The sequence below is a fragment of the Cyprinus carpio genome, chromosome A24 (assembly GCF_018340385.1).
Source record: "Cyprinus carpio isolate SPL01 chromosome A24, ASM1834038v1, whole genome shotgun sequence".
NCBI classification, from domain to species: Eukaryota; Metazoa; Chordata; class Actinopteri; order Cypriniformes; family Cyprinidae; genus Cyprinus; species Cyprinus carpio.
This window is the reverse complement of record NC_056595.1, coordinates 2,088,762-2,116,565: the sequence shown is the minus strand read 5'-3', so window position 1 is coordinate 2,116,565 and position 27,804 is coordinate 2,088,762. Positions and strand designations below refer to the sequence as shown.

At 35.5% G+C, this 27,804-nt stretch overlaps 1 protein-coding gene across 1 annotated transcript in view; it reads right to left on the bottom strand.

Annotated features, from left to right (window-relative positions):
* Positions 1-27,804, bottom strand: part of LOC109058302 (piezo-type mechanosensitive ion channel component 2) — a 128,962-nt gene that overhangs the window by 65,123 nt on the left and 36,035 nt on the right. Inside the window, 4 exon segments of the mRNA XM_042714028.1 lie at positions 2,940-3,153; positions 4,117-4,399; positions 10,433-10,592; positions 21,788-21,830. Of these exon segments, the coding sequence (XP_042569962.1) occupies positions 2,940-3,153; positions 4,117-4,399; positions 10,433-10,592; positions 21,788-21,830 (700 nt within the window).

The following is a 27,804-nucleotide window of genomic DNA, read 5'->3' as shown; positions in this document are numbered from 1 at the left end:
GCTTTAAGGATCTGCCTGTGGGAAAATCAATTAATGAACTGACGGTCATTACAGCCCATCGTCACAGTCCAAACACTGTTCAGATGGCCACAGGTCCACGAGCCATTACTACAACTGATAATGTTTGTAAAAGTGAGGAAATCCATTTTAATAAATACAATCCGTCAAAAATATATTAGTTTTTAAAACTCATCTACCATACTAAATTATATATATATATATATATATATATATATATAATTATATAGCAAAAATAAATAAAACTACGAAAATAAGTCTTTGAATAACAACCGTTTACTAAAAATAAAAAATAAAATAAATAAAATTAATAAATTAAAATAAATACTAATAACCGTTTCTTTGCTGTAAAAAATAAATAAAATAAAATTACTAAATAATCATATATACTTTTTTACAATTTATAAAGTAAATAATAAGATTACTCATAATTATTTTATTATTTTATTCATGATTATTTTATTCTATAAGTAATAGTTTTCAAATAAAAAATAATATATATTTTTAACTTTTTTTAATAAAAAATACAAACAAACAAATAAATGTATGCTATTATTATTACATCTGATGAAGAAATACATAGTCCTAAAAAATAAATTATAATAAAATGTAAAAACTATCCCATTAATTAAAGGAGATTAATTATAATTGCTTAAAAAACTATTTAAAAAAATGTATTTCTTAAAGATTTTTCTGAAAAAAATTACTTGATTCAAGAAAAAAAAAAAATTTAGTACCAGATCTGAAAACTTACAGCTTAATAAACAGCTTACATCCCACAAACCTGAAGACTTATACAAATAAAAGTTTTCATGCCTGCTGCACTTTACTCAGATGCGAGGTCTTTCCTGGAGCGCAACGCTGGGCAGACGCCACAGAAAACACAGAACTAAATCAAGATCTCTGAAAGCAAACTGAATATTGACTCTTTAAATCAAACTTCTGGAAATAGAGTCTGACAGAGTCGGCTTGTAGGTCGTTTCTGGTTTGAGATGCAAACCGAAAGCTTAAAAAGAGCAGCGCTGCTGAGCTCAAATGATTTAAATGATGAGCCGAACAAGCCACAGAGGCTTTTAATGACTAATTTCTAGCCAGTTTTTCACATGCTATTAAACAGACATGAGCTCTTCAGTAAAAGAGGGAAAGCCTCCGGGGCTCGAACTTGTTCAGCCGTTCTGGATATGCACAAATAACTCTTCACCGGGTCCACAGTAGCCCTAAAAAACTCAAACACTAATTAATATCATTCGTTCTTCCTCTAGAACTGGGTTTTTCCAACTTTTTGATACCAGTGATCCCTAAATATGATGATCTCCTCCAAAATAAATAAATGAATAAAAATAAATAAATAAATAAATAAAGCAAATATGCATAAAGATATATATATATATATAGATATATATATATATATATATATATATATATATATATATATATATTATTTTTTTTTTGTTTTAATTATTTCAAGTGACAGGATTTGTAGCAATATTTAAAAACAAAACATGACATCAAAAATACAATTTTAATTAAATAAAATTACATTAAAAAATTCAATTCAAAATAACTAAATGTAAAATTAAATAAATAAATAAAAAAATATTAAATATTTAAAAGTATATTTACAATAATAATTGCAATATTTACAGGAGTTTTTATTTCATCAGCAGATCTAATAATAATAATATAATAATAATAATAATAATAACATAATATTTATTTGTTTCTTTTTATTTCATAGTTTTAAAAACCATAGCTGTCAACAGAATAAAGCAATTATAATTAATCTCCTTTTATTATTATTATTGAGTTTTTACATTTTATGAATTTATTTTTTAGGACTTTATGTATTTCTTCATCAAATGTAATAATGTAATAATAACATACATTTATTTGTTTGTTTGTATTTGTTATAAAAAAGTTAAAAATAAAAATAATACATAAATAATAAAAACTATGACTTTGTAGACTATAAAAAAATCAAAATATATATTATGAGTAAAAACTATATATTTACTAAAATTTGATAAAATAATAAAAAAAGTATAGTATTATAATTTTTTATTTTTTTAACAGCAAAGAAATTATTTTGTAATTTTTTTATTATAATTTTTTATTTTTTTTACAGCAAAGAAACGGTTATTAGTCAGCTATTCAAAGACTTATTTCCAATAATGTCAACTTATATTTTAATAGGAGCCTGATAAAAATGTTCATTTGAAAGAAAAATCTCAGACGGACTTAAAGGTTTTTGCAAGTCTTCATATATATATATATATACAGTATATATATAACCCCGCAGACCCCATAGTTTAAAAACCCCAGCCCTAGAAGACATTCTCTGTACATTTCAATTATCCATTGAAGTTCAGCCTTTAATCATGAACCAGCTTGACAAGATAAGCACACATGAGCTCGGTTCATACTGACTCGTTCAGGTTGACACCAGACACCCGTCGCTGTAAAGCCACATAACACAACGGGGTAGTTCGCTAAATCAGCGAGACTGAGCTCCTCGGCCACCAGACACTCGCAGGAACATGCAGGATTCCCGCTCGGCGGATCGTTTAATTCAATTCTCCTTTTGTGTCTGATTTTCAAGCAGCACTGTAATCTCATTGGTCACAGTAAAGGGATCCGGCTGCATGCGGGCCGAACATCGGTTTAAGCTCGCGGTCGGAATGTAAACCTTTTATGTGCAAAACGAGCAACAGCATAAATCAGAGCATTCAGCTGAGGTCCTACATACTGCAGCAAATCTGAACAAGTTAAGCTCAGTGCCACAGCCTTGACGGGATGTTTTAAAACGGGGTGGGGACGCGTCTACAGGATTGATCCTGAATACATTTAGGGCTCAAACCACACCAGCGTTCACATCCTATTAAATCCAGCTCTTTGACAGGTAACAGGCAGTGCTGTCTCACCTGGCGTAACTGTTTCCAGGCGGAACGGCCTCCTGGAAGAACTGGAACTGGTAGAGGTAGAGCATGATGAGGTGTCCGGCGCTGAAGATGGCCATCAGGACACACAGACAGCTGAAGAGGAGCGGGTCGAACGTGCGGCAGAAAGACCACCAGGTGCACAGGCCCAGGAAGGTGAAGAAATACACAGTGGAGGTCAGAGACGGCAGCATCATACCTGGAACAAGGACACATTGAGAGAAGGCTGAGAAAAGTCGTTTCCAGAGCCAACACTAAAGGTGCAGTCGAGTTTCGGCACAATCTGTGTGCAAAAAAACATCCATTCAGTGCTGAAGCGATTTAAAAAGTCCAATTTGGACACTAAATCGGGGAAAATCTTTCTCCCTATAAACTCCCTTACACAAAAATACCAATCAGACTATGAGGATTCCTATTGAACTGCCCTGAAATTCTGCAGAAATTCTTTTGAAAACTTTTACATTACTGTCTCATCAATGGATGCTCTGCAGTGAATGGGTGCCGTCAGTAAGAAAGTCCAAACAGTTGATAAAAACATCACAATAATCCACAGCACTCCAGTCCATCAGTCAACATCTGGAGAAGACTAAAGATGAAACAAATCCAGCATTAAGATGTTTTTAACTAAAATACATAGAGTCTATAATCCATAATAACACTTCCTCCAGTGAAAAAGTGCATCTGCTGTGTCTCTAAAAATCCAGACACATATTTGTTTAGAGCTGTTTAAACGCTGCTTGATCTGTGCAGATTTCTCTCCTGATTCACACCAGAACACTTTTTCACTGGAGGAAGTGTTATTATGGATTATAGACTCATATTTTAGTTAAAAACGTCTTAATGCTGGATGTGTTTCATCTTTAGTCTTCTCCAGATGTTAACTGATGGACTGGAGTGCTGTGGATTACTTGTGGATTATTGTGATGTTTTTATCAGCTGTTTGGACTCTCATTCTGACGGCACCCATTCACTGCAGAGCATCCATTGCTGAGACACTGATGCAGTGCTACATTTCTACAAATCTGAGGATGAGTAAACACTTCTTTTTGTTTGATCTTTGGGATATAACAACACACTTGAGCTTGTTTTCATCTTCAGTTTATAAATGAATGCTGATTATTGATCTTGTGTCGTGAGTGATGTCTGTCTCAACACTACCTACCTGTGAGGCCCAATAATATGGTTACGACTACTTTTCCTGCACTGGTAATCAGATTGCCAACGATTTCTTTGAGTTTGGACGCCACGTCTGCTATTTGCCGCAGGATCTTCATTTTGGTGCTTTCTTCGACGTCGGCCTCCTCAAGTTCTCCATCCTCTACGTCCACTTCCTCCTCCTCAGGAAGTTCACAGTCTTCATCGCCCAGCTCGAAGTCTTCGAACAGCAGCTCATCCTCAAGCTCCAGTTTCTCACTTTTCTTGTCTTCTTCCTCATCCTCCTTTTCCTGAAAACATAATGAAGGATGTTTACAATGAATCATAAAAGAGTGCAAGATTATTTTTTTTCTTTATAACTTCCAATCCAATGGTTATGGGTAGACAGTTAGATGTTAGATGCTTTTTTGAAGCATTTAAGTCCGGTTGCATAAAATGCAAATCAAATAAACGCTGTTCTTTTAAACTTTTTATTCATCTGTGAATCCTGAAAAATAAAATGTATCACAGTTTCCACAAAAATATTGTGCAGCACAACTGTGTTCAACATTGATAATAATCAGAAATGTTTCTTGAGCAGCAAATCATCATATTAGAATGATTTCTGAAGATCATGTGACACTGAAGACTGGAGTAATGATGCTGGAAATACAGCTGCACATCACAGAAATACATTACACTTTAACAGAGATTCACATAGAAAACAGCTGTTTGTAATTGTAATAATATTTCACAAATATTGCTGTTTTTACTGTGTTTTTGATCACATAACGCAGCCTTGATGAGCAGAAGAGACTCATTTAAAAAATAAAACAAAATACTTACTGACCCCAAACTTTATATCATATATATTCACAGAACATTTGGCATTTCTGAAATGCTTTAATTGGTCAGAAATGTCCAAGTGCCACATCACTGAGACATTGTTGTACCAGTCTGTTTTGAACCAGACTGATTAAAATTCCCTGGATTACTTATATGTTCACGGTTATCCATTATTATTATTATTATTACATCACCACTGGCTTCCTTTTCACAACTTTGCCGTTGTAGTAGGCACAAGGAAAAGAAAACATGAAAAAAAGAGAAAAAAACTCAGAAAGATACACCAAGTTTCACTATAAAACAACAAGAAAAGAATATGAACCTGAATCCACTACTGTGGTCATTTACAGCTATTATTCCAAGATTCATTATAAAAAGGCATTAGAGAGTGAGTTAAGTTAACACAGGCTGTAATGGGATGAAGGTCTACAGGCTTGATTAAATCCTGCCGAGTCTGTCTACAATCTTTAGTGTTTTTTTTAAAAGCGTTTATCAAAAGAAATATGGAGGAAAATGTCTTTATTATCCTTGACAACAAAGACAAACTAGACTTCTCAGAAGAAAACACGAGTGGCTTTTGCCTGTGAAATCTACAAGTTGTGGTGGTTTACAGGAGGAAAATTTTAAGTATGATTGCTTAGAAAAGTAACAATTACAAGCCTCTTAAATAAATGAATAGGTAAATAAATAAATTCTGACTTAGCAAATATCACTTCAAAAACATCAGTCAAATGTATTAGAATGTTCAAAACAATCCTTTCTTTCTGTTTGATCTGTTGTGAGATGAATCTGGTCTCTCTGAGGAAGAGCAGAGGAGTTAAAGTGAGTCTCCGGTTCTCCCCGGCACAGATGTAATCAAATTCAAACCCATAACTCAGCAAAACTCAAAAAACCGTCAGAATAGACTTCAGTTTCAAAGACAACATCCGTCAGGTTCAGATAAACATTTTTTGGGTCGTCCAGTGATACTCAAAACCAGAAATTCAATGGAGTCTTATTCTGGAATATTAAATGTGACCTAATTCTTTGGGGAATGGGTGTAAAGATTGGGAGACCAAATGATGGCACATGAAAGATCCGCTCACAGAAAAAACACAGTTCTTCAAGACAGATTTGTGAAGGATTAACAAAACTTTACATTATATAAAGCTGAATGCATGTGAGGAATTCAGTCTGAAAGTTAGTAGTGCTTCGGATGTTGTCTGCAGGTTCAGCGATCAGATCACAAACACGCTTGTTGACGTCAGCGCGGCTAACACAAATATGTTCTAAGAACGTTTTGGTAACGTTATGAAAGCATTACTGAATGATCGCTGAACCGTTTCTCGGTTATGTGGACATTCAAGAAAATATTAACATTCCATTTTCTCTTATTGCAAACATTATGGAAAAGTTAGTTTTGATCAGCTAGTTCCTCCAACTAAAATATTCCAGAAAAAAAACGTTCTATGTATGATGTAGTCCTAATGTTGTTGTGCTAACGTTTATGAAAGACGTTTGTTCGTAACTTTGAGAGACCCTCGTTAGAGTGTTAGCCGAAGGTCTTTGCTAGCCTCTCTAAACGCTAGCCACTCTCTGTGCTGTTAAACATACCCAGACTGAACTAATACAAGCCCTGCTGAGCTAAATCAGCTGTTTATGTGAACGAGCCTCGCTTCGCTGTGAAAACAACAAAATCGACAGCGTTTCCCTCGACTATATTTACCATATTACCACAGTGAATGAGTACTCTGTGCAGTTCCATTAAAGAGCTCATCTTAATGGGCAAAACCACACAAAAACAGCCTTCTGGTAGAACTTCAGAAAACCATGTGACTTTAATATCTCTAGCTGATCATCCTAACTGACAGAACAAGTCACTCTTGATGAGAAGATGAGGCTTTGTAAAGGGTTTGTGTTTGGACTCGTATTTCACAAGACATGGACTGGAGTGCTGTGGATTACTTTTGGATTATTGTGATGTTTTTATCAGCTGTTTGGACTCTCATTCTGACGGCACCCATTCACTGCAGAGCATCCATTTTTGGGTGAAGTATTCCTTCAAGACTTATCCCCCAATTATAAGTCGCTTTGGATAAAAGTGTCTACAAATGACTTAATGTAAATGTAAGATAATTCTTGTCATATATTGGCAGGTAAGCCAAAATGGTTGGTGAAAGACAGAAACCATCCCCAAAAAACTCTGCATTTCATTCAGAGGAGTGTATGTGAGAAATGCTTGGCACTTGCATCAAGCAATCAGAGTGATTAACTAAGGAACACATGGAAGTAATGGAGATTCCCGATGTGACAGGTGATCGTCTGTGCTGTCCATGGTGCTGAAATCAATCATGGACATCAATGTGATTTGTTTTGATTTATCTCTAATGAATTAGTGATTTAAATGAGTAATTAAAATAGATAAGCCAGACCAATTTATTTAACATTATATATTCAATAATCTTGAGATTATTCGCACTACTTTTTCCCATTGTGTCAATTTCAAAATCACCATCAATCCACCAACAAATTCCAATGCTTTCAAATTTCATATTTTACGTTTCGCTTTCTACCTAAATGCTCACAAACCGTGACAGTACAGTTTGTTGAGTATTTGTTTTGTTTTTGATTCTGTGGTAGCCCCGCCCACTGCAAAACCTCACTGGTCAAAATTAACACTCAAATAACAAACCCCCTTTGATTGGCTCTGAAAGTCCCCCACTGCAAAGTGGACAAACTGTTGATTAGTTTATGAATTGACAGCCTCTTCGTGAATCTTAAAAATGTTTACCATTAAACATTCATCATAGAGAGATATATTTGGAGTTCACAACAAAATAAATGCCATTTCAAAAGAGAAATCACAGAGAATTAGCGACAACTAAAAATTAAAAACACACACACAGAATTACTCACTTAAATGGAATTACTAAAACTGAAAATATAAAAACAAAAACTGATTCAAAATATTCAGAATAATTTTGATTTCTCAGTTCATGACCCCTTTAAAGTTCATGTGTATCAGCATAACATCAGCTATTGTCATCATGAGTCAAACACTATCAGTAATTCTTGTATTTCTCGTTCATCGTGGAGCTGTATGCTCAGCTGTTCCTGTCTTATTGACATGCTGGCTTGTTTTTCTTGGAAGAGCTACTGCTAGTTGTTTTTCTTGGTTTCTGTAATAAGAATAATAATATTAAAACAACTTGACTTCATCCGCACACCTTTAAACACTTACAGCATGGTCTTAATTATCTGCCTGTCACGATCCATAAAGGTCTGAGCATGCGGGAAAGCGTTCCAACATTTTACCAAACGACTTACTGTCCCATCGACCAATGATGCCTGTTTAAACATCAATACAGATCTATATGGCATGTCACCTATTCAGAATAGAATTAAACTCAGGAGAGAATATGGAATATGAAATATAAAGAAAAAGAATCAGTGCGGGGAAAAAAAGGCAAGGATGGGGGGTTGGTAACTTTAGCACCGCCACCGAAAAAACAACACCAGCAAATGTATTCCAGATGTGAACCTCCTGAACACACACACACACACACACACTCACACTCACACACACACACACACACACACACACACACACACACACACACACACACACACACACACACACACACACACACACGTGTTGGAATGCAAATGCATTGCTAATAGCATTGAAAAAAAGTGAGTGATTAGGAAACGTGGCCACTGAATGTCCAGTGACAATGCAAATATCTGATGATTAATGTTGCATACATCTGGTTTAAGGTTAATGCCAGACTCAGTAGCTTGTATATGCTTGATTATAGAGACCCAAGGCAGTAAACATAATATTCATTACATATCGTATTTACATTTGACAGACCACAATTTCATATATGAACTTACATCATGTAGAGTGTAGGATGTTATGATAATCAGCAAACATTAAAAGGCTTCACTGAAATGTGCTGAAAATGTGCTCACTCTCAGATGATCCAAGATTAGGATGAGTTTGTTTCTTCATCAGATTTGTAGAAATGAAGCACTGCATCAGTGTCTCAGCAATGTTAAAAGCATCTTAATGCTGGATTTGTTTCATCTTTTGTCTTCTCCAGATGTTAACTGATGGACTGGAGTGCTGTGGATTACTTGTGGATTATTGTGATGTTTTTATCAGCTGTTTGGACTCTCATTCTGACGGCACCCATTCACTGCAGAGCATCCATTGCTGAGACACTGATATACATTTTCAGCAAATTATCATTTGGCTGAACTATTCCTTTAATTGCACTATATAAGTCACTTTGGGATAAAAGTTGCAGCACATTTTAGATGATAAAAAACTTGACATATTTTGGAAAACACGGTAAGTATCTGGAACTTATTTTGACTCTCAGGTGAAGAAAAGTAGACTAGAAATAGCACACCTCTCCTCAACAAGCTCTACACAAGCACTACTAATTGTGAGACTATAGAATTAAGCTATAAAACTTGATTGGGAAGGGTCTGAGAAGTCTTGTCTAATGAATCATTCACACGTGAAATATGAAGTGACAAGTACCAGTGTAGTGTATAAAATACAGTATTGTTTCAATTATGAACATCAGAAGTCCTGTTCATCTATTGTATTTTACAGTAACTTCCCAAACCCGCAGGATTCTGATCATTTCTGTTTGCACTTTTATTTCATCATTAGTTTTTCTAAAGCAATTTTAGCCAGTGTTTAGCTACATTATGCATCTTCAGGCCCAAAGGTCTCCATCCGCTCAATGTATGTTTTCATAGGAACTGAAGGATCTTATATGGCAGAAGATCAAATTCAAAGCAAGCACTTAGTGGAAATCAATACACTAAAAATATTTGTATTCTTTCTAGATCAATTAGCTGGTCACACACATTATATTTAAAAGATTCTGTGTATTTTTAGATGGAGTAAGTGAGAAAGCGATCTCTTGAAAGTGAATTAGGCCACATTAATCTCCACTAGTTTATTTGTGCAGACAGTAGGCTTGACTTATTGACACGAAGGGTCCTTGCTGAGTTGAATACTTAATATTTAAGGAGTACCATATATCAAAGATATTCTTTCATCCATGTTTTAATTTAAACACTATACAAGTTCTGTGGGACAGGACCTTATCTGACAAAAAAAAATGCATTTATTTATTCATGCACATTTTGATTGCATTTTAAAAATGATGGTTTAATTTTATGAATCTCTGGGGAAAACAATAATAAAATAAAACACATTTCATTGGGCCAAAATGAAAAGGTAGCTTAATCTGTGGAGTTTATTTGTCAACAACCAACTTACATTTTTACTCATTCTTGAGGACTAACAAACACATTAATGGTATGAAATGAATATAGTGAGAAATACTGATATCGGATGATGCTGTGATAACGTTTTTGGCCGTATCGCTCAGTCTTGGCATCAATACTAGAACTGAGACACTGAAGAAGGCAGACTGCTCACTTTAGTGTTGGTTTCAGGAGTCTGTGTGTTGTGTTGCGCTGTGTTTTCTCACCTGATCGTCCACTTCAAAGTCGCTGTTGTGCTGTGACACATCCTTCAGCGGCGGCTTCTCCAGACTGCGGCACAGGAGCCACGTCACCAGACCCACCACAAACATGCCGATGTCCGGGATGAACACTCGGATGCCATTCCCGGCGTCTGCACCTCGGACACTGCGGCGAGATACACACACATACAGTACAGCTATTAAAGAGAGCGTGCAAATCAATCCTCGGTGCAGTACCACTCCTTACGCCCAGTTCTCTATTTCCCAGGTAACCCTGCAGTGCCATCCTTGACACACACTGCCGGCGGAGCCAGAAGCTGACATGTCGCACCGCTCAAAAAACAGAGTCATGTTTTGATAGCGCCACAGAGCCTCAGTGTTTACACTCTTTGGGAAGTCATGGTTTACTTACAGGTGTCTCTGCATAATTTAACATAAATTACACAAGATAAATGTTTAGGTAAATTATATACAGTAGAAGTAAATTAAAACTGTCCGTTCCTCTTGAGCCAAACATTTAAGATGAATTTTACGAGTGCTCTTAGTGCAACAATGAGCTGCCTCTTAAAAACACACGAAAACACTCTGTTCTGCAATAAAAGCCTGCGACTCCCAGTATCCTCGCTCACAGCGCTGGCCCGTCTGGATCTCATTTCCGTGCTCGGCCCGAGTCAAGAGTGATTTTTCATGAAACCAACCCCTTCAAGCCTCAGGACAACATCACTTCAGAGAGCGGCCCGTCTCCCCGCTGAAAACTGAAACGCTACTTGTTTCAGACTCGCACGTCCATAGCGCTCGTTTACAGATCTTTACACAGCAGACATTTGCACGACTCTGCAATCCCAGGGCTTTTTTTTTAGAAGCTGTTCAAGAGTCTGATCAGACGATCATTTCAACAGACCAAGTCCAAAAAGTGTGAACACAACCATAAACATATTTTGAAGATATCTTGTAAAATATATGCACAGAGGTTGGGAAAATATGGTGAATTTTGAAAACATGTACAGTATATAATATAAGTGCTACTTGAATATTAAACAACAAATGTATGTGTATTTTAACATTATATCAACTGTAATATGTTGACTTTATTAAGTTTCCCAAACAGGTAACACTAAATCATAATAATGAGTTATATTTTTTAAAGCAGAAGAGATTATGGGTTTCCTTAAATGTAGAACAGTCTGGATATTTTTCAATTTTTTGTTGGTTTACAACATAAAATGACCCAGCCTGCAATGATTTCAAAGCAAAATCCAGACCCTTACAAACATTAACCATGGGTTTAATAAAAAAATAAAAAAATAATAATTAATTTTAAAAAATAATAAAAAATAAAATCTGGTTATTGTATTGTAGTTAAACCACGGTAACCACAAATTAACCATGGTTTTGCTACATTAACTATAATTTAACCATGGTGTTTATAAAACTGTGGTTATACAAATCAACACGCCAAAAAAAAAAAAAAAAACATACTACACTTTTACTATAGTAAAACCATGGTTAATTTTCGTAAGGGTTTATTTTATTGTAACGCAGTACTGTTAATTCTTGTTAATTCTTCTTTGTGAATCACGAAGAAATCACTCTTATGAGCTGGTTCTTTTAAGTGAATCACAAACTTACCATGTTAGACTGACCCACAAGCACATGACTCGTTAGTTCTTTTACAGTAATGACTCGTTCAGAAGAGTTAGCTGACTGAATTAATCCGATAGATTCCGTCAGTGACGTCCATCGTGAAATGAAGTTTTGTGTATGTAGGGTTTATACAAATATTATTACCTACTGATTCTTTATAGGACAACAGCGTGTAGTTATGTGACGGATATCTGGTCAAACAGCACGCAAAGATGATGCAAGATAAAATGTTCATCCTGCCAATGACAACCATTTTAAACTATTTATATAATTATGTACTATTATTACCGTCGCGACTCCAAGCAACACAGAAGTGGTGTTAGTTTCCTGAATGAATCAGTATTTTGAACAAATCATTTGAGTTAATGATTCAATGACTCAGTCATGCTGCCACCTACTGGACTAATAATAATAACTCACTCTGTTTGCTCTTAAATACAATCTGGTAATAAAAATGGTAAAATTGTCAACTGCAAAAGCTACTTTTGTTTTGTTGTTGATTGCGTAACACCGCACGTAAATGTTTGGGTAGACTCAGGGCAAAATCTCTGCGTTCAAAGCAAAGCTTCCTTGACTATACTCAATGCAATAGCTTTGAAGTGTGCGATATTTGCTTCATAAACTGTAATAAGTGGCAGACGTTATGGTTAACGTGCTGAAAACAGCCCAAGTGTGACTGGCTCATGGCGCAGATGCACTTTGTAATGACGTCCGCTATATCTAAACAGTTTACAGCATTGCTTAGAGAGGCTTTCATCTCGGTGAGCTCATACTGAGAAAACTGTGAGCAGACACAAAGGAGGAGGGCCACAGATGGCACTGATTTGGGTAAACGCATGAATTATGGGAACCATTGAAAGCAAACCTTTAGTTTCACTGCTGGACACTGAATGAGCAATTAAGCGATTAAAGTAGATTCAAGAACAAACTGAGATACTGATGTTCATGGATTGGTGGTGAGGTTCGGGTCAAGAAAGAGTTTAGTTTTAATGAGCGCCGCTGAACACAGAGGAGGAATGTGGGCTGACGCTGGCTGGCGTTTCACCAGGTGTCTCAGCAGGAGCCGGCGGATCCCACAGACCCAACCACAGCCAAATACACGTTACCTTCGCCTTCCCCGGGTGAGCGGCTCAACGCCAATACTTAAATACCAGTGAAATGGAGCAGAGATCAGCTGCTTCCAGAGCAGCCAACGAGAAACTGTCCAAACACACTCAAGCAAAACAAACCCAATAGAGCCCGATTCCAGCAAAAGCCTGCCAGGGCAAAAACCTCTTTCTGATGCATTAGACACGGCAAATAGCATGCACAAATATTGCTACTGCAGTCAGACAGGGCTACAAACTTTAGAAACAAAACTCTTTTGTTCTCTGGATTATGAAAAATTAAACTTGCTTCATTATCCAGAACATTTTCTGTAAGCTTCAACAGTGCAGATAATATATATAATAGCTATATATATATATATATATATATTAATATATATATTAAAGCATAAATCAAACTATCTATATATAGTTACTATATAATCATAATTAAGGGAACATTTCACAATATAATAAATGCAAAGAAAAAAAAAGTCTGCAACTATCCAATATAAATCATAAAAAACAAAATAAATGTACAAATTGTATTATATTACATTATTTTAATGACAGACCAAATATTATACACTATATTAATGGCAGGCCAAATGTTATTTTCTTGATTAGGTTAACCTCAAATTGTAATATTTATATTTTAATGGCAGGCCAAATGTTATTTTCTTGATTAGGTTAACCTCAAATTGTAATATTTATTTGAATTAAAATTCATAATAAAAATATTGCAAAACCATGAAAAACTTGACACGACGTTGATGAAGATCAGGATAGTTGTGCACAAGAGTAAAAATTTATATTTTCTTATTTAGCAAAAGTACTCCAGTTGAAGAGTAAAAATATTTTCTCTCAGTGTGTATAATAATGTTTTTTAACTGAAGCATACTGAAAAACATGCATTCTCTCAGTGTGTATAATAATGTATTTCTTGAGAAAATTGTTAGAAAAAATATCTAATTATCAACAATGAACATGAAATGTACCTTAAAATATAGACTGACCCATATAGAAACACCATGATGTCTGCAGTTTAAGCGTTTTTCAGGGACAGAAAATATTTGAAATATTTTAAAATTGGGAGTGTCATGACGAGTCTTCACGTTGAGGATCTTCAGCATATTGTGCTGAATTAACTAAACTAAACAAAACACATTTCAAAGGTCCAGCAGGCTATCTGCTTGTTGAGTAATCCAATCTCATCTCTCAGTAAGATCCGTAACGGGAAACATCTGTCATCAAGCTCACAAAAGACTTATTTTCCAGCAGTGTAGGACGGCTATGTGCTACAACAAGGCCTTCTGTGATGCAGGCCGGGATACAGAACGGTTACAGTATTCACTGCGATAGCACTGAGGCTTCCAGTGTTCTCTGTCACTTCAGACAATCAAAAAAAGGACACACACACACACACACACACACACACACACACACAAGATGTAGATGTCAGCATGTCAGGATGAGATACAGCAGGTCCTTGATCGTTCTTATAAAACAGAGAGAGAGAGAGTAAGAAAAAGAGAGGGAGAATAATTTAGAAAGATTTCTATTTCTAATAAATTCTGTTTTTTGAACTTTCTATTCAGAAGATACTTCTTTCAGGGCCATTAAAAATAGCTTACCAACCCAAAACTTTGAATGGTAGTGTAACAAAAAAAAAAAAAAAAAAAGCAACAAAACATCAGAAAATATTCATCAGATAATATTTCTAAAAAGTGATAACTTGCTTGTTTTTCTCCTGGTGTCTGTCCTAATCAGGACAATAACCTACAAACATCGAGTTAACAGAGCACCACCCGAAAAGCTTTAGTTCAGATCAGTTCAGCTGAAGATGACTATTTTGTCCCATTTCAAACACAATGGAGGCAGTGAGGCTGAATCACTGAACCTTTCTGTTTGCCGAGCGAGTCGAGGAGAAGCGAAATCCACTGTGGACAGAACGGCTTGGAAAGGGCCGAAAGTGGAGTGGAAGCCATGAATCATTCTCCACTGAGTCATGCTAGTTTGTTCCTATAAATGACTTGTTGTTGGCTAATAAAGTCGAGCGAGGTTAGTCAACATGACCAATACAGCGGCCTCCTCAGATAACCTGCTTCCAGCTCGTTCCTCTTCCAAATGAAGACCCCTGAACCTCAAAAACAGCAGCTAGATGAGTAAAGTTTGTGAGCAAACTTTGAGGTTGGCTTGAGAAAGCAATGCCTGAAAGTTTGAACCAGCTGTAAAAGCTTGAAGTTTAAAAGTTTAGAAAGATAGATTAGATAGATGTTGATAGCATATTGCTAACACGATAGCATGATTTAGATAGCAATTATCATTTGGCTGGCATGTTTTGCCAACAGATGTTGTTCACACACATTGCCAACATGATTAACATTGCTAACATGCATGTTGTTATTTAGCATTTTTCAACATGATAATCATTTGGCAAGCATGTTTGTAACATTATTTAACATGCATGTTTAGTTAAACATGATTTCAGCATGTTGCTGGCATGTTTCTGGTTAACATGATTAACATGATGTTTCTACATGATTATCATTTGGCTAGCATGTTTGTAACATTATTAATATGATGCTAACAATTTATAATTCTCTAACAATAATTAAAATTCTCTAACAATTATTAAACATTACTAAAAATTCTGCTAACATTATTTAGCATGCTGTTAGCAGGATTAAACATTGCTAGCATTTCGTTTACATGATTTAACATGTTACTAGCATGTTTTGGCATATTGCTAGTATTATTAGCACATTGCTAGCATGTTTTAGCATGAGTAACACGTTATTAACACGTTTCTAGCCTGGGGTGCGTTTCCCAAAACCATAGTTGCTAACTAAGTTAGCAACTATGGTTTTGGGAAACGCACCCCTGATTAGCATATTGCTAAAATGTTTTAGTATGTGGTTGGTATGATTTAGCATGTTGTTAGCGTGTTTCAACACAATTATCATTTGGCTAGCATGTTTTTAACATTATTAGCATGTTGTTCACATGATTCACATGTTGCTAGCATGTTTCTAACATGATTAACATGTTGCTGGCATGTTTCTAACATGATTAACATGATCCTAACATGTTTTTTTACCAGTCTGAAGGCCTGACTCGAGTTTGGTGGTTGTAGCTTGAAAAATCTAGGAGGATATACAGTCCAAATTTTGTCTCAGAAGAAGAAGAAGAAGCTTAAATAGTAGATCAGTAGGTTAATTAACATGATTGTATCCTAATTGTTTGTACAGAAAATAACAGTGAGACCAAGCACAGAGCAGTGCATGCTGGGAGCGTCACATCCAAAGATGGTTTGGGTTTCTTCTCTCCAAGAGCAACACGCGGCACAGTGGTGCGATTCAGGCTTCATGTAGCGTCGCTCATAATGAAGCGCCTGTTTCAATCTCCCTTGTGTTTTAATGGTCCGGTTTAATCGCAGATTCAAGAAAAACACATTTGATTTATGCTGTGTGAGTCCAATTTAAATAGAAAACACACAAAGGATTATTTTGACATAAGCTCGCACATTTTATGCCTCGTTGGCTGCATTAGTGACAAATTACCAGAGGAAGTTATGTGGGAAGCGTGGTCGGATATGCTATATCAGAGAACGTCTCATGAACAATAATCTATATTGGTAAATATGGAAAAGATCAGACATTGAGAAAATGTAAACCGTTGTTGCAAATGTAATTTATGAGTGTTTCTTAGAAATCACATGCTAGACTAAACAAAACCTTGTTTGGGTTGAGAAACCTGCATGCAAACTTGTAATTTAAAAATTGAAGGAAACTGATAAAGTTAGGACAATACTCCACAGAGTTTAGTAGAAGAAATGAAACGTTGATATGATAAAGCAAACAAAGTTTAAGTGCACATGAATCTGATTAGAGCTCTGAAATATACTGTCATGTAATTCCTGTTCCTTGCGCTCAGAGCCAACATGAGCCTTTAAAGTAGCGTGCTCTACATACCTCTCTGTATTAAATACACATTGTTCATATTCATTATGTTCCAACATTTTATTTTATTAGTATATTCTATGGGAGCCCAGTTGAAGATTTTCCAGTTGAAGGTTCCCAGGATTTAAAAATCCAGAGCTCTGAAGAAAATGTGAGTGACGCTTATCTGTGTAAAAACCTGCAGTGACAATGATAGGGTGTTATGGATGGTTGCCAAGGTGATGCTATGCAGTTGTTAAAGTGTTCTAAAGTGTTGAGTGTTTTAGAGTGTTGTTATGTAGTTGTTAGGGTGTTATGGATGGTTGCCAAGGTGTTGCTATGCAGTTGTTAAAGTGTTCTAAAGTGTTGAGTGTTTTAGAGTGTTGTTATGTAGTTGTTAGGGTGTTATGGATGGTTGCCAAGGTGATGCTATGCAGTTGTTAAAGTGTTCTAAAGTGCTGAGTGTTTTAGTGTGTTGCTATGTAGTTGTTAGCGTGTTATGGATGGTTACCAAGGTGTTGCTATGCAGTTGTTAAAGTGTTCTAAAGTGTTGAGTGTTTTAGAGTGTTGTTATGTAGTTGTTAGGGTGTTATGGATGGTTGCCAAGGTGATGCTATGCAGTTGTTAAAGTGTTCTAAAGTGTTGAGTGTTTTAGAGTGTTGTTATGTAGTTGTTAGCGTGTTATGGATGGTTGCCAAGGTGTTGCTATGCAGTTGTTAAAGTGTTCTAAAGTGTTGAGTGTTTTAGAGTGTTGTTATGTAGTTGTTAGGGTGTTATGGATGGTTGCCAAGGTGTTGCTAGCAGTTGTTAAAGTGTTCTATGGTTCTGAGTGTTTTAGTGTGTTGCTATGTAGTTGTTAGGGTGTTATGGATGGTTGCCAAGGTGTTGCTATGCAGTTGTTAAAGTGTTCTAAAGTGTTGAGTGTTTTAGAGTGTTGTTATGTAGTTGTTAGGGTGTTATGGATGGTTGCCAAGGTGTTGCTATGCAGTTGTTAAAGTGTTCTAAAGTGTTGTAGTGTGTTAGAGTGTTGTTATGTAGTTTTAGCGTGTTATGGATGGTTGCCAAGGTAGTTGCTAGCAGTTGTTAAAGTGTTCTAAAGTGTTGCCAGTGTTTTAGAGTGTTGTATGTAGTTGTTAAGGTGTTCTGGATGGTTGCCAAGGTTGCTATGCAGTGTTAAAGTGTTCTAGAGTGTTGTTATTAGAGTGTTGTTATGTAGTTGTTAGCGTGTTATGGATGGTTGCCAAGGTGTTGCTATGCAGTGTTAAAGTGTTCTAAAGTGTTCTGAGTGTTTTAGAGTGTTGTTATGTAGTTGTTAGGGTGTTATGGATGGTTGCCAAGGTGTGTGCTATGCAGTTGTTAAAGTGTTCTAAAGTGTTGAGTGTTTTAGAGTGTTGTTATGTAGTTGTTAGGGTGTTATGGATGGTTGCCAAGGTGTTGCTATGCAGTTGTTAAAGTGTTCTAAAGTGTTGAGTGTTTTAGAGTGTTGCTATGTAGTTGTTAGGGTGTTCTGGATGGTTGCCAAGGCATTAGTATGCAGTTGCTAAATTGTTCTGAGTGTTTTAGTGTGTTGCTATGCAGTTGCTAGGGTGTTGTAGATGGTTGCTAAGACATTGCTCTGCAGTTGTTAGTGTTATAAATAGTTAAGGGTTTTAGTTCATTGCTATGCAGTTTGTAGTGGCTTGTAGATTGTTGCTAAGACGTTGCTATGCAGTTAATAAAGTGTTCTAAAGTGTTGAGTGTGTTGCTGTGAAGTTGCTAGGGTGTTGTAGATGGTTGCCAAGGTGCTGCTATGCAGCTACTAAAGTTTTCTGTGTGTTTTAGTGTGTTGCTATACAGTTGCTAGGGTGTTGTAGATGTTGCCAGGGTGTTGCTATGCCGTTGCTAAGGTGTTCTGAGTGTTTTGTTATGTTGTTATGCAGTTTCTAAGGTGTTGCAGAAGGTTGCAAAAATTCTGCTATGTATTTGCTAAGTTGTTGTAGATGGTTGATAGGGTGCTGCTATGCAGATGCTAAGGTGTTCTGAGTGATTTTAGCATGTTCCTATGTGGTTGTAACAGTTGCATTGTTATGGCAATGCCGTACACACATTTGTGCCATTTGATTGCAGTCGTCACAGCAGCTGCATAAGGTATCATTATGTAACCCAGCTCTGGGCACATCATCACAGCACATATGGTTTGTGCTAGACTTCCAGACACTGCTTTTCCTCTACAGTCAGGTAAATTACAGCTGTCTGTCACTAACATCACACAGATCACGGCTAACATGCGTGTTTTAACCACTTCCAGCTGCTGTGAGCAGACTCAGTGTTCAGATGCTCTTCTCCAAAGTGTTTTGGATGATCTGGCCTCTGCCAGTTGGACCAATGAAATGCAAATGCTGACCTAAAAACTCTAAATCACTAATGCAGTAATTGCGGGATGAGCTGTTTGTAAATCTGGCCAAGTATTCAACAGTCTGCCAGGTAAACACATATGAGCTTGTGTGTATATATATGAGTGTTTCTTCAACTATCAGCTATGCAATCACTTAATATACTAAACGACCTTAAAACACACTAGCATTGAAATGAAATTACTGTAAATTAAAACACTGCTAACAATGCTGAACAGTTTATATACAGTGGGTAAAGAAAAGAATCAGATTTTGTCGCTTTGCAAAGCAACAAAATGTGATTATTTTAAAGGAGGCTGATTCTTTTCCATACCCAGCGTAGATAGGGATAAAATTTTCACTATTTGTTTATCATAGTTTTTAAAATGCATTGATTGAAATTACGCTTAACTAATATTTATTGCTTAAGACAGAATGTTCGAGTCATGAGTAAAACAATAAAATCTGTCTAAAAGGCTTTTGAAAAGTAGCACAAACAAATGTCAACAGAACAGTTTTCCAAGTTTAATGTGACCTTTATATAACGAAAAGAAAAAGGAAATCTGTTCGTTTTAATAAAAATCAACCCCTGGGAAATGCAAGTGCTGATAGTTGAATAAACACCCGTTTGCTAGAGAGATGGTAGCCAAACGCTCTTTTCTTTCAGACAGAGTCTGCGCGCTCACTGACGCCATTGTTTCTTCTTTCTCGAGCGCAGCCGCTGCTGTCTGATCAGCACTCGTCAGCGTCGTCACCTGTTTCCAGACGCCGCACTGTTTTAACCGGAGGCACCGTCGTTACAGCCTCAGGACTGCAGGGGCGAGAGGGACCGAAACGGCCCACAGACACCGGACACTTACAAAGAAGACTAATAAACATGATTAGAAAGATGAAACAGAAAAGAGGGATGCCACCCACAACCTCCTAATGACTAAATCAATCACACAAGCTGAATTAAGGCTGGTGCCGCAGTCCAGAGCCAACCAGTCAATGGGTCGGCACACAGAATGTAATGCGTCTAGGGGGGAAATTCATTTAAATAATTTAGAAATCGAACTTTAACATAAATATAAAATTAATATAAAATCACTCTATACACAAAAAATAAAAAAAAAAATAAAAAACGCTAAAAATGAATGAATCAAAATATCAACAAGTGAGTGTTTATAATCAGTGCACTTAATTGTATTGAATGTGCATTTAGTGTACTTAAAAAGCTGCATTTACAGTTAAAAAATAGAAAGTCCACTTAATGAGACACTTTTATGAATTATCACACTTGAGTAGAGTTTAAGAAATACCTATTTTGGTTAATCTTTTATCGTGCTTTAAAGACGTACACTTACTTTGATGTGTTGACTAACATACTAAAGCACATGTAAAGCACTTGATTATGATTTTAACTGTAGTGTGTTATTCAATATTACTTGATATTAAGGTGACATAATTTAATAAGTTAAGTATATTATTATAAGTTAATATAATTTAAATGTACTAAATTGCAACTTAATTATTACAAATGTGTTATTACAAATATATTTAAATACACAATAAGAAACAAAAAATAAAACCATATAAATAATATTAAATTATATTCAAATAAAAATAAAAACAACACAATACTTTAACCATATTTCAAAGACAATAGATATAATTATGAAATGACATAAAAATGTCCTACTTAAATCAAAAAAGCACTCAAAGTTCAGCTTATTTAATTTAATATAAATTTAAACTATAATATATTTTCATTTAATTGAAAATATAATGCAATTTAGTGTCCAAAAACATTACATTCAGTGTGTACTTCATAATAAGTACTCTTTTGAAAAGAATGTTAAAGTGTACTTCTTTTTTCACAAGAGAAGAGTCAACATTTGGACTCACTTTACTAAACGGCTACAGCAGTTTAACTCATTTCAGGGCTCTAAACCATCAATTTAGATGATAAACTGCATCATTAAAGTACATATTTTAACAAATGCTGTGGTTGGAAGACAAAACCAAGAGATTTTTTTTTTTTTAATGAAAAATATTACCCAATATCTTTCATTGTTCTGTCATATAATAGGTGAGGGGGAACAGATGGACCTGCCCTGATCATGTTTTATCGTCCATATTATTTCCAAATACATTATTTTGTTATTCAATATTCAATTTCTTGCTGTGTTTTGATGGATCATCCATCTGACCCACGTCCAGGCCGGTCAAAGCCTCCAAACAAAACATCTTCAAAGTGAACAATGTGTTTGGTGTTGCCAACATTCACACGGAGGAGTCCAGCTCTAATCTGAAATAAAAGAAAATACAATCTCTTACCTTTCAAAGCCCAGCTGTCGTATTGATCTCTCCCATGATGAACCTGCAAAAATACAACACAATTTGGTGTTTAAAACAGCATGAGATGAAGAGACGCTGAAGTGTTCAATCTATAACGTGGTGTAGTGACTAAAGCTGAAGGCTGAAGGTAATCAAAAGCTTGCTGGTTTGAACCATGAAAGTAGAAATTATGAACCACTGGCTGTTTACTGGATTGTGAAGAGTCTCTAAATGGCAAGTTGATGGAAGAAAATGCTAATTTATATTATCTTATACAGTTTGTACATTTTGTTTTCATTAGATTAATTATTCAGCCCGATCTCATTAGTTTTCACATGAATTCAAACTATCTGTATATGCTTAAATATACAATATGAACATATTGGTAATAACTAAAATGTAAGCTATTTATGTATGCACTGCTTTAGAAGTGTAAAGATCTTTAGGGAACCTAATATTCTTATATTCATATTTTTATATTCTAAAAATTGTTTTATTTTAAGGTTTTACTCTATACATTTTTGAGTACATCAAATATATCAACAATTATATTCATCAAGGATGCATTAAATTGATCAAAAGTGTCAGTAAAGGCATTTATAATGATACAAAAGATTTCTATTTCAAATAAATGCTGCTCTTTTGAACTTTCTGTTCATCTGTGAATCCTGAAAAATAAAATTAATCACAGTTTCCACAAAAATATTGTGCAGCACAACTGTTTTCAACATTGATAATAATCAGAAATGTTTCTTGAGCAGCAAATCATCATATTAGAATGATTTCTGAAGATCATGTGACACTGAAGACTGGAGTAATGATGCTGAAAATACAGCTGTGCATCACAGAAATAAATTACACTTTAACAGAGATTCACTTAGAAAACAGATGTTTGTATTTGTAAAAATATTTCACTGTTTTTACTGTATTTGATCAAATAATTGCAACCTTGATTAGCAGAAGAGATGTCTTTCAAAACCCCAAACTTCGAAAGCTAATGCAGATGTAGATGCAAGATGTAACAAGTTATATGTATTTTAAAAAAAATTATTTCATTTGCCATAAACAATGTTTTAGGTGTACTGTAACACTCAAGTCACTCTAGATAAAAGCGAATGACTTCTTAATTACAAAACGCATGTGAAACAGCATTGTTTTGGTGTTATTCTGTCTTTCATTCGATCCTGAGGCACGCAGAGAACAGCCGTCCACGTCATCAGAATGAGGAAATGACAAATGTTGTACCTGGCGTGCATGCGCTTCAGACACCTCGTTCACATCAGTCCAGAGATTCAAACCATATGCTGTGAACCAAACAAATATCAGCAGATCCTGCTCATTTCACAAGCCCTGATGCAGAACACTCACCAAAACATCTGGCAACGTTTTATTGTGTTCTAGCTTTTTTGTCGGCAGAAAGCGCAAACAAAACATCACGTGAGTCACAGCATACTGAACCTCTGCGGAGTGCTGCACTTCAGTAAGACGTCTGTTTACAGGGACACTTCCAGGCATTCAGACTGTCTCTGCCAAGCCAAATACACGCCTTTCAGACTGAAGCAACTGTCTAAGATTTCACAAATTATTAGTGATGTTATTAGGTTGTAGATTGCTTGACATCGGCAAACTGGAAAATGAGAAAACCAGAAAAACTATAAGTACAAAATTCACTCGTATAGCTTTGACTTCACGTGACATCATCCAAAATGTGTTCAATTTCATATTAAAGGAATAGTTCACGCAAATACAAAAATGATCTGAAAATGCATTCATCCTCAGGTCATCCGAGATTGTTTCTTCATCAGGTTTGTAGAAATGTAGCACTGCATCAGTGTCTCAGCAATGGATGCTCTGCAGTGAATGGGTGCCGTCAGAATGAGAGTCCAAACAGCTGATAAAAACATCACAATAATCCACAGCACTCCAGTCCATCAGTTAAGAAAGCATAGATAGATAATAATAGTATTTAAGTAGGCCATCACTTTCTTTCTTATCCAAATACTTTTATTAAGCCCAATTACTAACAGACCCCAGATGTTTAAGGTTTTTTCTTTCACAAATATGTCTAGAGTCTAAGATCAAAGCTCAGAGAGTTTCCTTGTTGACATATAATGCTATATTTGGGAAAGCTCTATCAAGTCAAACTGAGTTGTGATATCGAGAGCGATCAGAGAATGCAGATCTTGGCGCGCCGAATCATCACAGCTCATAAAACATTGCAGCAGTTCCAGCGGTAGTTCTGGTTTCTCCTGTTGTGTCAGGTGGAGATCTCAAGGCCTTCGTGATGACGCTCAGGAAACCGTTCAGGAAGAGGAAGGAGGGTGGTTTTCTAAACACAGACCGCTCGATTGAAAGCCTGATGATTTCATTATATTTCTTTGTGGGGAGACTGAAAACACACGGAGATCACGCTGAAGTCCTCGCTCGTCTCAGCGCGTCTGTGAAAGTTATCAAGTCAGCAGGGAATAAAGCAGCGTATCTGTCTGGAGTCCACACGAAGCGACTCACAGAGAAGGTGTGGAGCTCACGTGCAGAGATCCGGTTTAGATGTTTTCAGATGTGGTCGTCATTTTCATTCGCAATCATTAGTCCAGCTAAAAACAAGCCCTCGCAGAAATCCAGTGGTTTCTTATTGTTGAAGCTCAGCCATTCGTGTGGTTGTTCACATAGATTTACTGCTAAAAACGGTTTAAAAACCATTACTTTTTATTTTATTTTATTTTATTTTCTGAGGAAATGAAAACTATCTCCACCAAATATAAAAAAACAAAAACAAAAAATTGACATGAAACAAGTTCACAATGTGAGATATGAAAGTCACAATGTTGACATGTTAATTTGCTTTATGACATATAAAGTTACAATTATGAGAAACATCTATGCAATTACAAAAATAAAAATAAAATAAAAATTAGTTGCCATTAGAAGAAATACAATGATTTCTACTGTACTATTTTATTTAAAGGCAAGCCTTCATATTAAAGAGTACAACACTAACTCTCAAAATACACAACAATAATTTATAAAAAAACTGATTTTTTTAAAGTTGCAAATAAAAGATGATTGTATTATGTTTTATACGAAGTTACTATTTCTTTTTTTTTTCTCCAAAATTTTTTAACTTTGTAATTATTTGTGAAATTGACTTGCAATTTCTGAGTGAAAATGATTTCAAAGTAAAAAGTGCACCTGTTTTTATGTGTATGTATTGCATTTTTTAAAATCATTAAATTAAAAATTCCAGAATATATACACTACTGCTCAAAAAATTTGGGGTTGTTATTAAGATTTTTTTTTTTTTTATGTTTTTGAAAGTAGTCTCTTCCGCTCACCAATTTATTTGATCAAAACAGTACTATTGTGAAATTTTATTTTCTATGTGAATCTCTGTTAAAGTGTAATGTATTTCTGTGATGTGCAGCTGTATTTTCAGCATCATTACTCCAGTCTTCAGTGTCACATGATCTTCAGAAATCATTCTAATATGATGATTTACTCCTCAAGAAACATTTCTGATTATTATCAATGTTGAACACAGTCGTCTTGCGATGACTCTCACAAATTGAACATGTTGTCAGTGGCCTTGAGGAAACAGAGCAACACATCTAGCCTTTGTTAGAAGCTACTCTTGAAAACATGCAGGACAAAGTGGAGTATTTTTAGAGAGCAGCGAGAAACGCGTCCTGAGGAAGCCGATCTTTATCTGCTACAAAAATATTAAGACAAACAGAACGGAGCGCGCAGGCATTTGTTCTTATTGCTGGCAGCCGTACAGTATACGCTGACAGATGAAAAGGCTGGCGGTGCTGGAGCTCATACAAACAGGAACAATGCCTTATTAATTCACTCAGCAGGAGGTGGAAATAAAGTGATGCGTAATCGCTGCGATTGTGTAACTGCGTTCAGTAAGGGGGATTAGAGGAGTGTTTGATTGGAGGCCTAACCATCAGTTAACTGATCAGAAACAAACAGTGCTGTTGTGAGAGAGTGGAGCTGAAACATTTGACACATTAGCATCTCTATAAACCCGAGCAGCCATCGATCAAGTGCTTTCATCTCGACAGAGCGACCGCTTGTTTCTCGCTTCCAGACGCCTTTTTACTGGCTCAGATTTATTAGGAGAGAGATGTAATTTTTGGCACGGGCCGGGTTTACCGCATCGCACAGAAACGCAGTGTAAACACGGCAGTAATGAGACGCTAGGACGGCTGATAGACTGAGGAATGCTCACTCTGCTGTTTGTTTCTGTCTGTGAAACACACACAGGGGCACAAAACACTATTAATCTCAAGACACACTTCAGATATTTTATTTTATTTTTGCAAAAAATGACAGTTGGTCATAACAAATGTTTTCATATGTTGTGATTGGAAATCAGGGTTATTCAACCAAATATTGATTTCTTAACTCATCTGAAGTTATAACATTGGTATTGTGTTGTCTACAAATGAATGTAAACATGACTGAAAACATGGCATCTTTTTAGTTATTTTGACAGATTGTCATTTCATGCTCTTAATGACAACATCTTTATTTAAAAATGGGAAGAAATGTCATCAGTTTTACAAAAGTTACGTTTTACTCAAACTTATAACTATAAATCATAAATCCAGAGAAACTGAGAATTTTTAAGTGGTCTCTTAATTTTTTCCCGAGCTGTATGAATATTATATAACACTGTATTATAATTATATATATTTACATTATATTATATTGACAAAACAGTGGCTGATGTCATTTTCCCTTTTGCGAACATCTGACTAAACATAACTGCAAAAATGCTTTGCAGATGACACTTTGTGTGGTATTTCGTTATCAATGCAGTCAAATGTATACATTTTAAGTGTGATTTTTGGCCACTTCACCCAGAAATACATGCAAAACTGTACTGTATATACAGCTAGAGGTCAGCTGTTTTCCAGCATTTTGAAAGTTTTTTTATGGATTAGAGTTGAATCTTAGGAATTACAGTATTTGTGTTTTGCATATGCATCTAATGCACACAATATGAGTTCCAGGTGTTTCCAGATGTGCAGTTCAGCTGCCGTTTCCTTTCTGACAGGAACACACACATTCAGTCAGCTGCTACTGTTTCACATTCAGTTCTTACACATTACACAGCACGGGCGACGAGGGCTCGTGGAGGAGTCCTAAACAATGCACGTCTGAAGGGTATGGCTCACGCTGACTGCATACGGGATCAGATTCAGCCTCCTGAAGCACAGATATCATACGTCAATGTCTCTGCATAATCATCATACGTCTTAATAATAAATATAAAAATAAAAGACTGAATAATAACAATATTTATTCTGAGTTTATATTTCACAATTCTTAAGAATTATAAGAATAAAAGTCTGAATTGTGAGATTATTGATTGATTGATTTTTATTTATATTTTGTGGCAGAAAATAAACAGAATTTCGATATTTAAACTTGGAATTGCAAGAAAAAAAATCTGATTTTTTTTTTTTTATATCTCACAATTCTGACTTAAGATTGCGAGAAAAAAAAAGACAAAAGTCACAATTATCGTTTTATTTAATTTGTGGTAAAAAAACAAAAACAGAATTGCAAAATGTAAACAGAAATTTTGCAATATAAACTCAAAAAACAAAACTAAACAAAAAAGATTGTAAGATGTAAACTTAGAATTTTGAGGGAAAATAAATCAGAATTGCAAGATATAAATTTGCAATTAAGTAAACAAAAAAATAATAAAGTCAGAACTGCGTCATCACAATACTTTGGTAAAAATCCAAAATTTCAAGATATAATATCATAATTGTGAGATAAAAGTCTGGTTTTGGAGATAAAAAGTCACAATTCCCTTTTATATGAACCAGATGATTCACAAATCAACTGACTCAGATTTGCTTCTCAAGTTAACAGCTGCTTGGAGTGCAAGCCTATAATAATATAATGTCATAAAATGTATGCAGTACTTTATGCTATTTTTTGCCTCAGGTTACTTCTCAGAAAAAGCAGTATGAAACAAACAGGCATCATAAAAGAAA